Raw genomic sequence first — 16,714 nt, 5'->3', positions numbered from 1 at the left:
TAAAACAAATGGCAAAAGGTTAATGCAAGTGAATATTAAAAGTAAAATGTAATGCCATGTCTCGCAAAACATGCAAACAAAATAGGTACAAAAAAGAAAAATATGTATACGTCAGTTGACTACCATTTAAAACTGGGCACCATTTTGACTATCCAAATGTCAAGGCAAGAAAATAGTTACAAAAAAGAAGAAAAAGATGTGGTATAAATAAAAATAAAAATCATACGAATTTGATAATTACTAGTCTGACAGGAATTATGTCAAGATAATTTTATGTAGTCTAATGAACTATCATCCTCCAATAAAGTCGTTCCAAGAATGCATGTCAAAAATATTGAGTCCATCTTAAATTCTACCATCTGGAAGTAAAAATTTTAATGATAAATACGTGGTTTATTTCCCAAAACTATTTGAAAAAATAATAATTTGCTTAATCATTATTTTATATAAATAAATTAACTTACAGACAATTTACACTTATAATAAAAAAACAGAAACAAAACACGTGATGTGAACTAATCATTGTATTTAATGCTTCTGCTATCCTTAATAATGGATTGTTACCAATTGCAAAATAAAATTATTTTTATTTCATAATTATATATTTCATATTTGATACAATTAATACAATATGATCAAATTTATTGCATTAATTTAATAAAAATTCAGATTTATGATACGCCTCCTTACTATTTCAAGATTTGAGTTTTTACAACAGAGGCGGCACCTATAGGACCGCTGTAAGAATTTTTGCCCCCTTTGCCTAAAAACTACACCTTACAAATTTGAAAGAATGTTTTAATTATAATTTAAATATTGGGTTTATATGGGATTAAGCCCCAACTGACTGTAATGAAGATTACATTTTTAACTACAAATTTGACGTTTCGATTTCAGCTCCGGAAATCGTTTTCAAAAAAAGTTTATTTAAGAATTGTGTTAAAAAGTGTGTATAACCGAAAAACTTGTTGAAAAGATTATAACCAGACTTAAAAAAAGTAAAAAATATGCTCATAGGTATGCAATAATTTACAGAAAAATATGCATTAAATATGCATTTCTTCTAAAAAGTGTGCATTAAATATGCATTTCTTTTAGAAAATATGCATACTGCCAATGAAAACATTTTACATTTTAATAATGGTATGGTAGAGAAATAAGGACACGCATTGAAATTGCAAGACAAGCATTTATAAAAATGAAAACAATGTTTGTCAATCGAGACCTTCCTCTGAATCTGGGGATAAGAGCCTTAAGATGCTACGTGTTCTCGACGTTGTTGTATGGAATGGAAGGCTGGACACTAAAAGTTGATAATATAAAGAAGTTGGAATCATTTGAGATGTGGTGTGGTGCTGTGGTGTGGAGCTAGAAGGATTTTGAAAATACCATGGACCCAACGAGTTACAAACGCAGAAGTGTTAAGAAGGCTACAAAAGGATTGCGAGGTCATAAAGCACATCAAAACAAGAAAGCTGGAATATTTAGGCCACATCACCAGAGGTAAATACATACGGAGCAGAAACCTTAACTCTCACAAAAACATCAGCCGAAAAATTGAGAAGGACACAACGAAAGATGGAGAGATCAATGCTTGGAATAAGCTTAAGAAATAGAATAAGAAACGAGGAAGTTCGTAGACGAACCGGAGTGGAAGACATTATCTAACATATTAATGCAAAGGCAAAAATGGAGATGGGCAGGGCATGTTGCAAGAATGAAAGACGACACTTGGACAAAAAATTTGCTTGAGTGGAGACCACGGGCTGACAAGCGAAGCCGAGGAAGACCCCCAACGCGATGGACCGACGACCTCAAAAGAATCGTGACCAATTGGATAGCAGGGGCGCAGAACAGAAGCAGATGGAAAAGTCTAGAGAAGGCCTATGTTCAACAATGGACAACTAAGGGCTGATTGATGATGATGATGACCAGAGGTGCGAAATATGAGATATTAAGGCTCATAATGCAAGGTAAAATCAAGGGTAAAAGATCCATAGGAAGACGAAGAATTTCCTGGCTGAGAAACCTAAGAGAGTGGTATAGTTGCAGCTCAGTAGATCTTTTTAGAGCAGCCGCCAATAAGGTACGGATAGCTGTGTTTTTTGTTGTGTGTGATTTGTTTCAGAGATTCGGAATTTTCATCCGTTAAAGCGTCAATTATCTTTTAAAATCTACGAAATCCGAGTCTACAAAGTCTGAATAGTAAAAAGCGGCTTCCAACCATGTTCCCCATCGTGTTAGAACGTGTTCTGGTGAAACTGAAATATGTGGAACCATTTCTTTATAAAGTTGAATTCTTATATGTAGAAGATTTGGGGAATACCATTTTTATGCTTGATATCAGGGTGTTTAAAAAAGAACACGTTCTTCTAATTTTTTCCACAACTCTGTTTATTCCATGTACTAAACAAGTAACGTGTATTAAGTTGGTATTTTGTCCTGTCTTGACCATAATATGATCAAAAGCAATAATTTATATTGAGTAAGAGAAACGTACACGTGTTCATTAGAATATATTAACAATTATATGTATTCAGAGCGATAAAAAAATTTTTTGTTGACATGGGGTTAAAGGAAAAGTACAGTTTCGTTAAAGGTTTTAAATTTACGAAAATTGAAATGTTACTAGGTTGGGGTTGAATATAGTTTAGGTCCTATTAGCCATGGGGACGTGCCGTATCGGAGATGAGAACTTCCTAATACAGTCTGTTCTGTGTTGAGTGGCAGCGAGCTCGGGCTTACAGTCTCAGACCGACACAGATTTACCTGTTTTAGCCGAAAATAGTTTCAAAAGTTTGGGAATGATTGCCTTGTATGTATATTTTATATATTGTAGCCTTCGCCAGTCTTATTCGTTATCCTTTATTGTCAACGATGTTAATTCGCCATTCAGTATTTGCGATTATCAGTATTCATAAAATTTTGAATAATTTTTCAGTTAACTGAGCAAACTATTTTCACATCAGTCGACATATCGAGGAAGCTGTTTACTGTTGTTAATCTCAACAGATCTGGTTTTTACAAATAAAATTTGAAGAAAATTCATGGCGTATACATACAAACGTCGTCACAAATTGTTTGAACATCCCTTTTTTGTTTTTGTGCCTCCATTTATTTTAGTTGATATTTCTTCTTGTACGAAACGTGATGTTGTTGCAGAGTTGGCTTTTTCTAATTGTTTGCATGATATTCAATAGGATATTGGTAAGATCTGATCGCTTAGAACGCCAATCATTACATGAGCGATATACAGTTGACATAGTTTCTCTTTAGGGTCTGTTCATTTGGAGCATTTAATTTACAACATTTTTTTTTTAAGTTAAGTTTTCATTGGATAATTTTTAAAGCGGTATATTTGAAGAGATTAATGCACGGTACAAGTTTTCATTAAAATTTAAAGGATTCTGTTGGTTTCCTTCTTTCGAACTTATCCGAAAAGACTTTTAAACGAATAGATTTTTTAATATAAATAACTACACTTAGAACCGATTTCATTATAATCTCAAACTAAAGGCACCAATAGAAGAAATTCAATTTAAGTATTTATTTTATAATAAAATATACATAAATAGATATAGATATTATATTAAAATATAATTATATTGTTCTCGTTTTTATCAACGGTAATTAATCATTAAAATATTGTACATAACATCTCAAACATAATAAAGTATTAAATATTTAGTACTTAAATTTTTGCTACAAATTGAACAATAAACTTTGTCCATATCCATAGATAGCTCTTTGTAAGGTTTAAGTTTAAGTAATTTTCGGTATTTTAAAATCAAAATATTTAACAAATTAAACAAGCCCGATTGACGATGCAATTCTATTCATACCCCACGTAATTATAAATATATATATATATATATATATATATTTATGCATTTTATCCAATTTTTGTATAAACATGCAAAAGCCCCATATATTTGCATAAAATATGCAATTTATGCATTTTGAATACTTGTTTAGTCGAGTTATGACCTTGTTATTCATAACCTCTTTAAAGCTTTGGCGGTTATACACTTTTTGTAACTGTAAATAAACAAACTGTGGTTTGAAATCTAAAAAAATACATCATAATAATTATAATTGACCTTATGCGTACTGATAAACGTATCGATGGACAATAGTACACAACATACAATACCGCTATTTAAATTAAACTAAAATTTTTTAAAAACTAGCCTTAAATGACGATTACTAGGAATGAGAATTAAGTAAATCCTTCCGTATTGAATATTTTCTGTTTACCAGTGAAATCAGACTCAGTTGCCTGGAAAACATACGTCCGTATTAAAAACTCTAACTTGCCTGTATCTCACAGAGATATAGCTCTAAATATACTTTGAGTGTGATTTCATTCGTCGGACAAAATCCGTAAAATTAATTAAACAAAAAATTATCATAAACATTTTATTATGGTAAAAAATGAGATTATCAGAACAAATCTAATTTTAGATTCCTAAAATTTTTGATAAAACACTTCAATTGATGATAAGATCATTCCAATTCGGTAGAAATTATTACTATGCTGATAGTTTTCAGCCTATTATATTCAAAAGTAACATAATTATTTTCAAATTTACTTCATACAGATGCCGCTTTATTTATTTGCGATGATACATTTTACTACTTACTAATTGAGAATAAGTGAGTAATACTTTATCGATAAATCTTTATCGTGTCAGTTAAAAATTATAATTTATTTAGAATTATGAAGGAATTAAGGCTATTGGAGAAATATTATCGACATTTTAATATTTTGATAAATATTTACCACAAACATTTTTTGATTTGGCCGCTGTACGTACAAATCAATATTAAGTACATAAAAATGGTAATCTATTAAAACCACATGTAACTTCTAAGGAAATTAAAAAAAATTTTCGAATACATGCAGGTATTGGAGGCTCCAACTATCCAAGAATACGTATCTACTGGCAATCAAATGTGATGTCTAGAACTCGTTTTTTACACTCCGCACAAACTTCCACGTTGAAGATGAAAACAAAAAATAAAAAATTAATTAAAATCCTTTGTAAAAGGTATATATTTAAAACCCAAACTTGCTATGTTAGACAAAACGTTTTCGGAATCCATCATTCCATCATCAGTGTCTAGGAGTACATGAATGTAGCCACTAAATATATGGGTAAAAACCCTTTAACAAATAATTAGTTACATTTGGTTGACAGTATTTCTTATAAAATATTAAGATGTTAAAGTGCAAGAAATTGGAATTGACAACAGAGATCTTTGAATTATCAGAAACATTTACTACAATCAAACGGCCAAAATCAAAATAGAAGACCAGTTAACTGATAAAATTGCAATAGAACGTGGAGTACGACAGGGCTGTATTTTGTCTCCATTGTTGTTCAACAGTTATTCTGAATGGGTATTTAAGGAAGCTTTAGACGGTTGTGCGAAAGGAATACTAATAAACGGTGAATGGTTGAATAACATTAGATATGCAGATGACACTATAGTTTTTGCCGATAATCTGAATGACTTACAGATATTAACAAATCGCATAACAGAAGTCAGCAACAGATACGGACTAGCTCTTAACATAAAGAAAACCAAATTTATGACAATTAGTAAAAAACCAATACTAAACGCTCATCTTACAATCAACCAACAGAATATCGAAAGAGTCGAGCAATATACATATCTAGGCACCAATTTAAATAGCCAATGGGACCACTGAACAGAAATTAAACAGCGAATAATAAAAGCAAAAGCAGCATTCGTTAGAATGAGAACCATTTTCAACAGTCGAGACATATCATTAAAAACAAAATGCCGTCTATTGAACTGCTACATATTCACAGTTCTGCTCTACGGAATGGAAGCATGGACACTGACTGTTGCATCTATGAATCGGCTCGAAGCTTTCAAAATGTGGTGTTATAGGCGCATCTTACGTATATCCTGGGTTGACAGAGTTACTAATGTGGAGGTCCTGCGTAGAATGGGGAAAGAATGTGAAATTCTCATGACCGTCAAAACTAAAAAGTTGGAATATCTAGGACATGTAATGAGAAATCAAGAACGTTACGGCCTTCTCCAGCTGATTCTCCAAGGGAAAGTAAATGGTAAGAGAGGACCGGGAAGAAGACGCATTTCCTGGCTTCAAAATTTACGAAAGTGGTATAACACGACTACCACTGAACTGTTCCGCGCTGCAATAAATAAAGTAAAGATAGCCGTGATGATCGCCAACATCCGGAACGGATAGGCACTTTAAGAAGAAGAAGAAAGTTACCGTTGGATTAGGTAACATGGCGACATATGACTCCACGTTGAAGTTGCTAGTCCTGAGTCGGTGTGTCTACGAGGACTTCATGAAAGCAACTGACCATAGCTTCTTCTTTCAACTGACCTTCAGATTAGCGATGGGAAATAGAGATAACAAGAAAGACTTTTCACTTTTATATTGGCAAATTTTGTACAATTAGGAACTGCAAGTCTCATTGTCTATTAAATAACAAAAAGGGATTTTCTATTGTTATTTTGTCCATTTTTAACTTAAAATTATATATTATTGAGATCTTAACGAAACATTTTGATATACAATATATAATAAGTATACAGATCACGACATTGTTTTATTGACCATACAACACAATGGCAATTGCAGTTGCCTCAAATCTAAACGGGCTCAAATATTTACAACTTTTACAGAATGAGATCATTCCGGCAGTTCGATGCCTTCTCGTTGATTTTCAGGAGGTTGATTTCCAACAAGATGGGTGTTCAGCTCACAACTCTAGAGCAACTATTGACTTTCTCAATCAAACGTTTCCTGATCGACTGATAATTACACGTGGTACAATTAAATGGCCCGCTAGATCCTGTGGCTTAGCGCCTAGCGATTTCTTTTTTTTTTGGGGTTTTCTCAAAGAAAACATTTATAGGCATCAGTTTGAAAGGGCCACAAACCTAGTCGAATTAAGGGCAAAAATACTTCATTTCTCTGCAAGCATTACACCAGTCCTACTCCAAAATATGAGAAGAAATCTGTATGACAGATTTGGTTACTGTTTAGCACAAGGAGGTGGAATATTTGAGCCCTTAATTCATTAATCTGCTTTCCTAATATTTATTGTTTGTTAGGTACATTTTACGAAGTTTGTAGGTTCTTAATTAGGTAGTATTTTTTATGTTTAAGTTTTGAAGAATTTTATTGTTTTTTTTTATTTCTTATTCTGATTCTTATTCTGATTTTTTTTCTTCTTTTTTGTCTTATTGTTATAAGCTTTGTCCATAAAATTTGTACAATTTTCAGTGACAATAAAGCATATTACTTATTTACTTACTTATTTATTTGTATTGCTATAAAGACTAAAAAATAACCAAAAAATTTGTTTTAGAGCATTATAATAAATATACTCTAGAGATGGGATTGCAATAAATCTTAATTCCTATGGTCAACAAAACAATGTCGTTATCTGTATATATGTTTGAATTATGTGTTAAGTTATTCAATAAATCTGCTGTCAACATTTTTGAATAAAATATCGTCTTTATAACACTTATTTTTACTCAGAAGATTTTAAGTCCCAGAGTATACAATTGTGACTATCTAACAATATTTTTGTGGTGTTTTTTATGACACCAAAGCACACAATTGTGAGGATCTTTGAAAAATTCTGAAAAAAAATGAGTGTCATTTGCAACACAAATACACTAAAAACAAGACATTGATATTCTCCTGCAATACCTAATCTTGTCGTGGGTTTTTTATTCATGCAAGGCAACGCTCGTCCTCATGTGGCTCGACAGGTTATTGGTTACCTAAATGATATTGATATTCCATTATTAAAGTTGCTACCTAACAGTCCGGACATGAATCCTATACAGTATCTATGGGACTATCTCAAAAAAAAGATTCGAAGTCGTAGACCCCTATTGCCACTCACAACCAACTCATTGAGACCGTTATTGAAGAATTGGAGAATATTCTGCAAGCTTTTGTTTAACATTTGATGTCAAGCATACCTCGACGCATAAATACAGTCATAAGAAGTAGATGAGGGCCTACACGGTATTAGTGTTGACCCAGATGCATTTTATTGTGTTACTTTACTGATTTTTTTCTTTTTGCGATTTGGAGTTATGCTAGCTTATTTACGCATTTCCGGCAAAAACAAATTTTTAAAGAAACAATAAGGCAAATTAAGGTCATGATAAAGTCATGTTGGACTTATTTGTAGGTGTTTATTATTAGGTGAGTACAAAGTGCAAAAACCTATCCAAGCGCAGATGCAGATACGGACCATATTCTATTACTAGCAAACGTCAACATTAAACTCAGAAAACCGGAGAAAAAAGTTAAAACCACCAAAATAAACATCAAAAACCTAAAAGACGACAACTGCCAACAGCAACTAAACGCAGAGATAAATAAATTAACTGTAGGAAGCGTTGAATGGACAGATATGAAAAAAGCCATACATAAAGCAGGAAAGGAGGTCTTAGGCGAAGAAGAGAAAACCACTAAAAAAGACTGGATGACACCGGAAATAGTTGAGCTAATAACTAAAAAAAGAAAATACAAAAATAAAGATGAAAATAAATATAAAACCATCAAGAATAAAATCAAATATGAAATCAGAAAGGCTAAGAAGGAATGGATGAACAAAGAATGCCCGGAATTGGAAAAACTCAGCAACAAACACGACACCTCAAACTTACATAAAAAAATGAAAGAACTTACAGGCAACACCAGACAAAGAAGAACACTCATAACAAGAGATAATAATGGAGGAATACTTACTGAAGAGAGCAAAATAAAGAAAGTATGGGAACAATATATAATCCATCTGTTCCATGACGAGAGGGAAAATGAACAAGATATAGGTGAAGAAGAACAATACCTACAAATTTTACCCTCAGAAATAAAGAATGCCCTACAGAATGCAAAACAAGGAAAAGCACCGGGTCCAGTTGAACTGTTAAAAGCCTTAGATGACGGTAATATAAAGAGACTCACCCGAATTCTCAACCACATATATGTAGAGGGCAACATCCCGGAAGAATGGCTTAAATTGATATTTTTACCTCTACCAAAAGACAACAATCCCAAATCATGTAATGACTATATATTGATAAGCCTAATGTGCCACCCTTTAAAGATTCTCTTGAAAATTGTTTAAAACAGAATTTATAAGAAATGTGAGGAGCAGATAGATGAAACTCAGTTTGGCTTCAGAGGAGGCATGGGTACAAGAGAGGCATTATTTGCGTTGTTGCTGAGGTTTGTTTCTTGCAGAAATGTCGGGAATATAACAAAAGTGCATATGTATGCTTCATAGACTTTAGGAAGGCCTTTGACCGAGTGCAGCATATGAAGTTAATAGATGAATCAAAAAACATCAATTTAGACAAAAAAACATTGAGTTTATTAAGGCTATATACTGGAACCAGAAAGCAGTAGTAAAGGTGAACGATATAGAAACAAATAATATACCGATTGCGAGAGGGGTTAGGCAAGGGTGCGTCTTGTCTCCGACGCTTTTCAACGTGTACTCACAAGTCATATTCAGAAAAGCCTTATGGGAAAGAAAAGAGGGAATAAGAATTGATGGAGAAATCATAAACACCATGAGATTTGCAGATGACACGGTAATTATGGCTGAGAGTATAGAAGAACTACAAACTTTACTAGATGCAATAAATAGTGAATGCATTCAAATGGGACTTGACATCAACACAGATAAGACCAAATTTATGATAGTATCAAGGAGTCCAATAAATAATGAACAACTAACTCTTGGTGGACAGCAAATAGAGAGAGTGACAAAATATAAATATCTGGGAGCTAACATCAACACAGAATTAGATCCAGACCAAGAGATCAGGGTACGAATAGAAATGGCAAGGGCAGCGTTCTTAAAATTCAAGTAATTGTTTTGTGACAAAAATCTGAATACTGCGCTGAGACTGAGGTTGGTTGAATGTTACGTCTGGTTGCAACTATTGTACGGGGTAGAAACATGGACATTAAAAGCGCAAATAGTTAAGAAGCTTGAAGCCTTTGAACTTTGGATATACCGGAGAATGTTGAGAATTCCATGGACTGCCAGGGTCACCAATGAGGAAGTGCTGAGAAGGATGGGTCGAGATAAAAAATTGTTGAGAACAATAAAAGTACGCAAGACTGCATACCTTGGACACATACTGAGAAATGATAAATATAGTCTTCTGCAGGTCATCATGCAGGGTAGAGTCGATGGCAAAAAGGGAATAGGTAGAAAGAGGAAGTCATGGCTGCGAAATATTCGAGACTGGACAAACATGACTGTAGACGAATTATTCTACGTTGCAAAAGACAGAGAAGCTTTTAAAAAAGGGGTCACCAACCTCCTTTAATGGGGACGGCATAGGAAGAAGGAAGAAGAAGAAGAAGTTTATTATTATTTCAATGTAACTTAGTTTTATTTTGTTTTCATATTGTAAATATTTAGATTAATTAAAGTTGTGTGTTAATTTTGTCCAGGAGTTTATGATACAATTCCCAAAATTGTACAATTGTATTAATTTTCTATCTAAAATTTAGAAAACATTTATAGAGAATGGGGGTAATAAAACAATCACTTCAAATTGGTTCGTGATCAAACAATATCGTTTGGAACAACCTCACAAATTACAATAATTAATAGAAATTTTTTCATTACTTTTACTGCTTAAAAGTGACGGTGAAATATGCATCGTTATTACAGTTATTAAATAATTATAGTAATAAAAGTAGGATCCTTTAACTCCCCGGAGAGCTTCAAATTATAACAGAAAGAATTTATGTTATTATCTAGAGGTAAATTTTAATATCTTAATGTAAGATCCATTATTGCAGAGGAAGTATCTATTTCTATAGATCTGATTTCTTTTAATTAACTTTTGTTGCTATTTCGTGAACATTATTACATGAAAGGCTATATCTTTACTATGAAAATCTTAAATTTAATGACCTATGTCAATTATTAAGACATTAAAATACTACAAAATAAATAAAGAAAGTGTGACAAGCAATAAAATGTATTTTTAATGAAAAAAAAAATATTTTTACATCTCCTTTTCTGTGCCACTTTTCTATTTACTTTTATACAGTTATACTAAAAAATTGTTAAAATTCCAAATAGGTAAAGTTAGTTACAAATTTTTAAAACGATCTTTAAAAATTTTGTTCAAAAACTTTTTGTCTTCTTCTTGTTTAAAATCTTTGGAGGTAGATTGGTAATTATAGTACATTTCAAGAATTTGCTACTATTTTAGATTGGAGATAAAAGCTTTGAATTAAACGGTCCCCTGAGCTGAGAAAGTTAATAACAAAATCTCTCAATATTTGAAGAATTTGTTATTGTTGTTAAGAAACTGTTTTAACTAATAAACTATTTTATATCCATTTAGAGCAGCGTTTCTCAACCTTTTTCCACTTGCTACCCAATTTTCCATAATTATTTTCACCGTGCCTCCAGTCGTACAATAACAATATATGTATGCAATAATAACGTATCTTGAGTAAGCACAAAATGACCGTACTCCCCGAATAGTCACCCTTAGTTTTTCGTTACATTAGGTTTAATTTTAAATTCTATACAAAATTTAAAGGTACTTTACTAAATGATGGATGATCTTGGAATTTTATTTAGGTAAAGACATTTGGAAACGTCTAAAGATCTTTAGAGACTGGTGACCAGAATAGCAGAGTATGGAAAAGAGTATGGTCTAACAATGAATGTCAAGAAGACGAAATTTATGAGAATATCGAAAACTCAAAGAAATAACGGGAAGCTTCTAATAAACGGAACCAACGTCGAACAAGTGGAAAAATATACATACCTGGGAACAATGATTAACTCCACAAATGATTACAATCAGGAAATCAAAATAAGAATAGAAAAGGCTAGAGCAAATTTCAACAAAATAAGAAGAGTGCTATGTACCAGGGATTTAAAACTGGAACTAAGAGTTAGGTTGGCGAGATGCTATGTTTTTTTCGACTTTATTTTATGGAATGGAATCTTGGACCTTGAATGCGACATCAATGAAAAAACTGGAATCATTCGAGCTGTGGGTGTACAGAAGAATTCTGAAAATATCATGAACAGAACACGTCACAAACAAAGAGGTTCTGGTAAGGATGAACAAAGAAATTGAAATTTTAAATACAATAAAAACAAGAAAATTAGAATATCTTGGACATATTACACGTGGAGAGAAATACATCTTGCTCCAACTGATTATGCAGGGAAAGATACAAGGAAAGAGAAGCATAGGGAGGCGTAGAATGTCATGGCTGCGTAACCTGAGAGAGTGGTACGGATGTACATCAAATGAACTTTTCAGAGCAGCCGTCTCAAAAGTCCGAATAGCTATGATGATTGCCGACCTCCGCCGCCGAGATGGCACTTGAAGAAGAAGATTTGGAAACGCTTCATAGTGAGCACATTAATAAACCCCGAGAATTCTTCCAGTTGAAATTAAAATCACATAAGAAGCAAAAATCATTAAAAAAAAATTTTTGACTGTGAATGAAACAGCTTTACTTGCCTCTTATAAAGTCTCATATCAAATACCCAGAAATAAAAAACCTCACACTATTGGTGAAGAGCTCATTTTGTCAGTTGTAATTGAAATTGTATAAACTATGTTTGGTTAGGTTAGATTAGGAGATAACTTTGTCAAAAAATTTGAGTATATACCTGTATTACATGATACTGTTGCCCGTCGAATCAAGGATAAAGCTGAAGATGTACAGGATCAGCTACTCGGGAAGTTGCGCTTTTTCGGGAACAAACTCTTTTCGATTCAGCTACGTTCGATTTTATGATGGCATATCAGTAGTAGAAGAACTACTTTTCTCCAAATCAATAGAACTGAAAGCAACATCGCTCGCATTATTTGCTATCTTAAATGATTATATAAACGAAGCAAAAATGGAATGGAAGAATTGCGTCGAAATATGCACCGATGGTGCTCGTGCAATGTCCGAAAAATTTCAAAGTCTACAAACGCTTGTGAAACACAAGTCTCCAACGTATATATAGACATACTGTATGATCCACAGCATCCTGTATAAAGAAATACAATAATTAGGGAAAAAATCAAAACAGCTAAGGAAATCTATTTTAAAAAATGAAACAATGTAAATAGATAGAAGAACTAGAAACAAAATATGATATGATAAAATATGATATGAGAAAAAAAATAAGAGAAATGACTGGAATGGGTCGAAATAGACAGCAAGGACACATAAAAGACAAAAAAAAACTACTAATAGATTTACCAGAGAAATTAGAACGATGGGAGGAGTACGTTATAGAAATTTTCCAAGATAATAGAGGTGAAACGCAGAAAATGCAAGAATTAAATCCTTTAAAGAGACATAAGATTACGATAGATGAAATCAAATATGCTATTAAAAACTCTAAAGACAATAAGGCAGCTGGATTAAATGAAATACCAGTAGAACTAAAACTAGTGGAAGAGGATAGCTTGGAAATATTGGCAGATTTATTTAACACGGTGTACGATACGGGAATAATACCACAAGAGTGGCTGAAGTCAGCATTTATAACCATCTCTAAAAAAAAAGCAGCAAAAGAGTGCTCTAATAATTGGACACTGAGCCTCATGAGTCATACTTTAAAAGTACTCTTGAAAGTAATACATAAGGGAATATACGAAAGGCTAGAGGAGGCTATTAGCGAGACACAATTCGGGTTTCGAAATGGAATGGGTACTCGATAAGGACTATTTACCATCAACATATTGATTCAGCGATGTCGGGATGTAAACGTTGATCTACACGTGTGCTTTGTTGACTAAGAATCGATAAAGTAAGACATGAAAAACTAATATAAATACTTATGAACAATCTGTAGAGTAGTTAGACAGGCATGTGTTTTATCGCCACTTTTATTAAATTTTATTCTGAAGAAATTTTCCAAAACACGCTCAATAATAACAAAGCGGGAGTTACCGTTAACGAAAAATTAATTAACAACTTACGATATGCTGACGACACTGTGATCATAGCAACGAGTATGGAAGGTCTACAACATATTATCGAAAGCTGAAGTATGAATAGTGCTGAGATGGGAATTACTATAAACGTTAAAAAAAACGAAATACATGCTAATTACAAAAAGACCACAAAACATACATCACCTATTGAGAATCAATGGTAACGTGATAGAAAAAGTAGAACAATATCAGTACTTGAGACCTTTGGTCAATGAAACCAATGATCATACTGCAGAAAGAAACAGGCGAATAGTGATTGCCAGATCAGCATTTATACGAATGAAGCCACTCCTAACGTGCAAAAATCTAAATTTGGAGATCAGACTACGTACCATTCGGTGTTATATATTTTCAATATTATTATATGGAGCTGAGACTTGGACATTAAAAAATGCAATTTAAAAAAAAATCGAGGCTTTCAAATTCTAGTTATACCGCAGAGTATTAAAAATATCATGGACTGATAGAATTACAAATAAAGAAGTACTGGAGAGGGTTGGTAAAGGAACAAAACTTATCACCACTATACAAACCAGAAAACTGGAATACGTAGGTCACGTGATGAGGGGACGAAAATATGAAATTTTGAGACTCATAATACAGGGAAAGATTAAAGGAAGAAGATCTGTTGGCCGAGGCAGAACTCATGGTTGAAGAATCTACGTGATTGGTATCAATGCAGATCGATTGATTAGTTTAGAGCAGCAAGTTCAAAAATAAAAAATTATGATTGCCAACTTCCGTAGGTAAACGGCACTTTAAGAAGAAGAATGATCCACAGAGAACCTCTGGTTTTCAAAGAAATTGATTTCAGGTACTTTCAGACAAGAGTCTGCAGCTTAGTTCTCTTCATTGTAGGCAGGTGTATTTTGACTGTAGTATATCCAATAAAGAATCTGAAGAGTCTGAGCTGATTCCTACTTTCCACAGTACTTAAGCACTATTAGTGCATGTTCGTCGTCATACTTTCCCAGTGTTACGATTAAGGATTCTCGATCTCAGACAGTTATTGCAGTGGCTGAGAGTCTACCTTAGGGCTCCTAAGAACCCTTATAGCCACGTGACTATCTGTGTATATATTAATTTGCCGAAAGTTCGAAAGCACTCACGTTGTTTCTCTTGCACAATGCCAATGCAGGATTTTATGAATACACTTCTACCACTACTGAATATTCTTACACCCAACCCTTCCGCAGTTTTAGACTCCTCTGTATACCAGGCATACCTCTGTTATGAGCGTAAATAGACAACAAGATTTAATAGGGAGTATATATTAAACCAGATTTTCGAAAAATATTGGGGATTTGTCCCTACGATACCGCATGATAAAGTGTTATGTATATAGTGTACTGTTACACGATATGTCAGCTCGTTACGACGTTTAGAGAGCTTGGAGATGTGGGTATTTCGTTGTATGCTGAAAATTCCATGGGCTGACCGCGTTAGAAATGAAGAAGTTTTAAGGCGTATGAATAGAGAACGTGAACTCACAGAAATTGTCAAGAAGCGTAAAACGTCTTATCTTGGACACATATTTAGACACGACAGGTATAACTTCCTTCAGCTTATTATAGAAGGGAAAATAGAAGGCAGACGCGGCCGGGTAGATGCCAAATGATCTGGCTGCGCAACATCAAAGATTGGACAGGATTAGACTTTCAAAGTTTAATAAGGAAAGCCCAAAATAGGGAAGACTTTGCAGAGGTCATCGCCAACCTTCGCTGAAAAGACGGCACCTAAAGAAGAAGAATTGGGGATTTAACCGAAAAACAAAATGAGGACAATTTTTTTATATGACAGATCTTGAACCCTTCTCGCCAACGTCTAGTAATTCTGATATGGCATATAAAGAAGAAAAACGCGTTCATATGATTAAATTGCTATATTTTTGTCAGCTTTGCGAAGACCTTGGTACCTTTATTTTATAGATGGTCATTGAGGATTGAAATGCATTCATGCTTATTTAGAAATGCAAAACTCAGAAAACGATTCACTGAAATGATCTGTTTTACAGCTTAATATTTTAAGAAAAATTTATCTAATTTTGGAAATTTTTCCATTTATTGAACATACAATTTCGTTTCCACATCTGCGTCAGTTTTAACCGCCGTTGCCATCCACGAGCATGTCATAAATATTAAAGTGTTCATTTGTACAGAATCTCTTGAGGATAAGAGTTATATTGCGTAGTTAGCGACTTTACATATGAGATAGACGTTTCTATTATGGCCTTCATATCTATACAGGTGTAGAAAAAAATACAATTTAAAGAATGTTGTAAATTACAATTTATTTTCTGTTCCGAATGATAGTTTTTATTAAAACAAAAATCATAATTAATCTTGTCTTAATTGTTACAGAGCAGTCAATACGTTTTGATAAAAAAAAGATAATAAAATAAGCGCTAGGAAATGTACGTGAAAGATGTATATGAAAGTGACAATTCAGAATGGTTGTACGAAGAAATAAAAGAATCAAAAGAGGGACAAAGAAAGCTTATCAAAAGTGGCTAGTTACTAAGGACTGCAGAGATAAATATAATGTAAGACTAAACAGAGAAGTAGAAAAAAGGAAAATTGAAGAATGAGAGGAAAAATGTGATAAGATAGGGAGATGGTAATAAGGAACAAGGGTTTCACAAGCGTGAACACCATAAAGATCTAAGAAAATATGGAAA

General features: G+C 33.1%; 1 protein-coding gene across 8 annotated transcripts in view; it reads right to left on the bottom strand.

The window, feature by feature from the left end:
- Positions 1-16,714, bottom strand: part of LOC140450289 (uncharacterized) — a 194,271-nt gene that overhangs the window by 76,975 nt on the left and 100,582 nt on the right. Inside the window, exon 1 of one of the 8 annotated variants that reach the window (XM_072543820.1) lies at positions 465-555. The exons of the other annotated variants lie outside the window; for them this stretch is intronic. Within the exon in view, the coding sequence (XP_072399921.1) occupies positions 465-523 (59 nt within the window). The 5' untranslated portion in view covers positions 524-555. Of the gene's footprint in view, positions 1-464; positions 556-16,714 lie in introns of those variants that run through there. 8 annotated transcript variants of the gene reach the window in all.

Source organism: Diabrotica undecimpunctata, chromosome 9, assembly GCF_040954645.1.
Source record: "Diabrotica undecimpunctata isolate CICGRU chromosome 9, icDiaUnde3, whole genome shotgun sequence".
In the NCBI taxonomy this organism is placed as follows: Eukaryota; Metazoa; Arthropoda; class Insecta; order Coleoptera; family Chrysomelidae; genus Diabrotica; species Diabrotica undecimpunctata.
The sequence above is the reverse complement of the archived record's forward strand: the minus strand, read 5'-3'. Positions and strand labels throughout refer to the sequence as shown.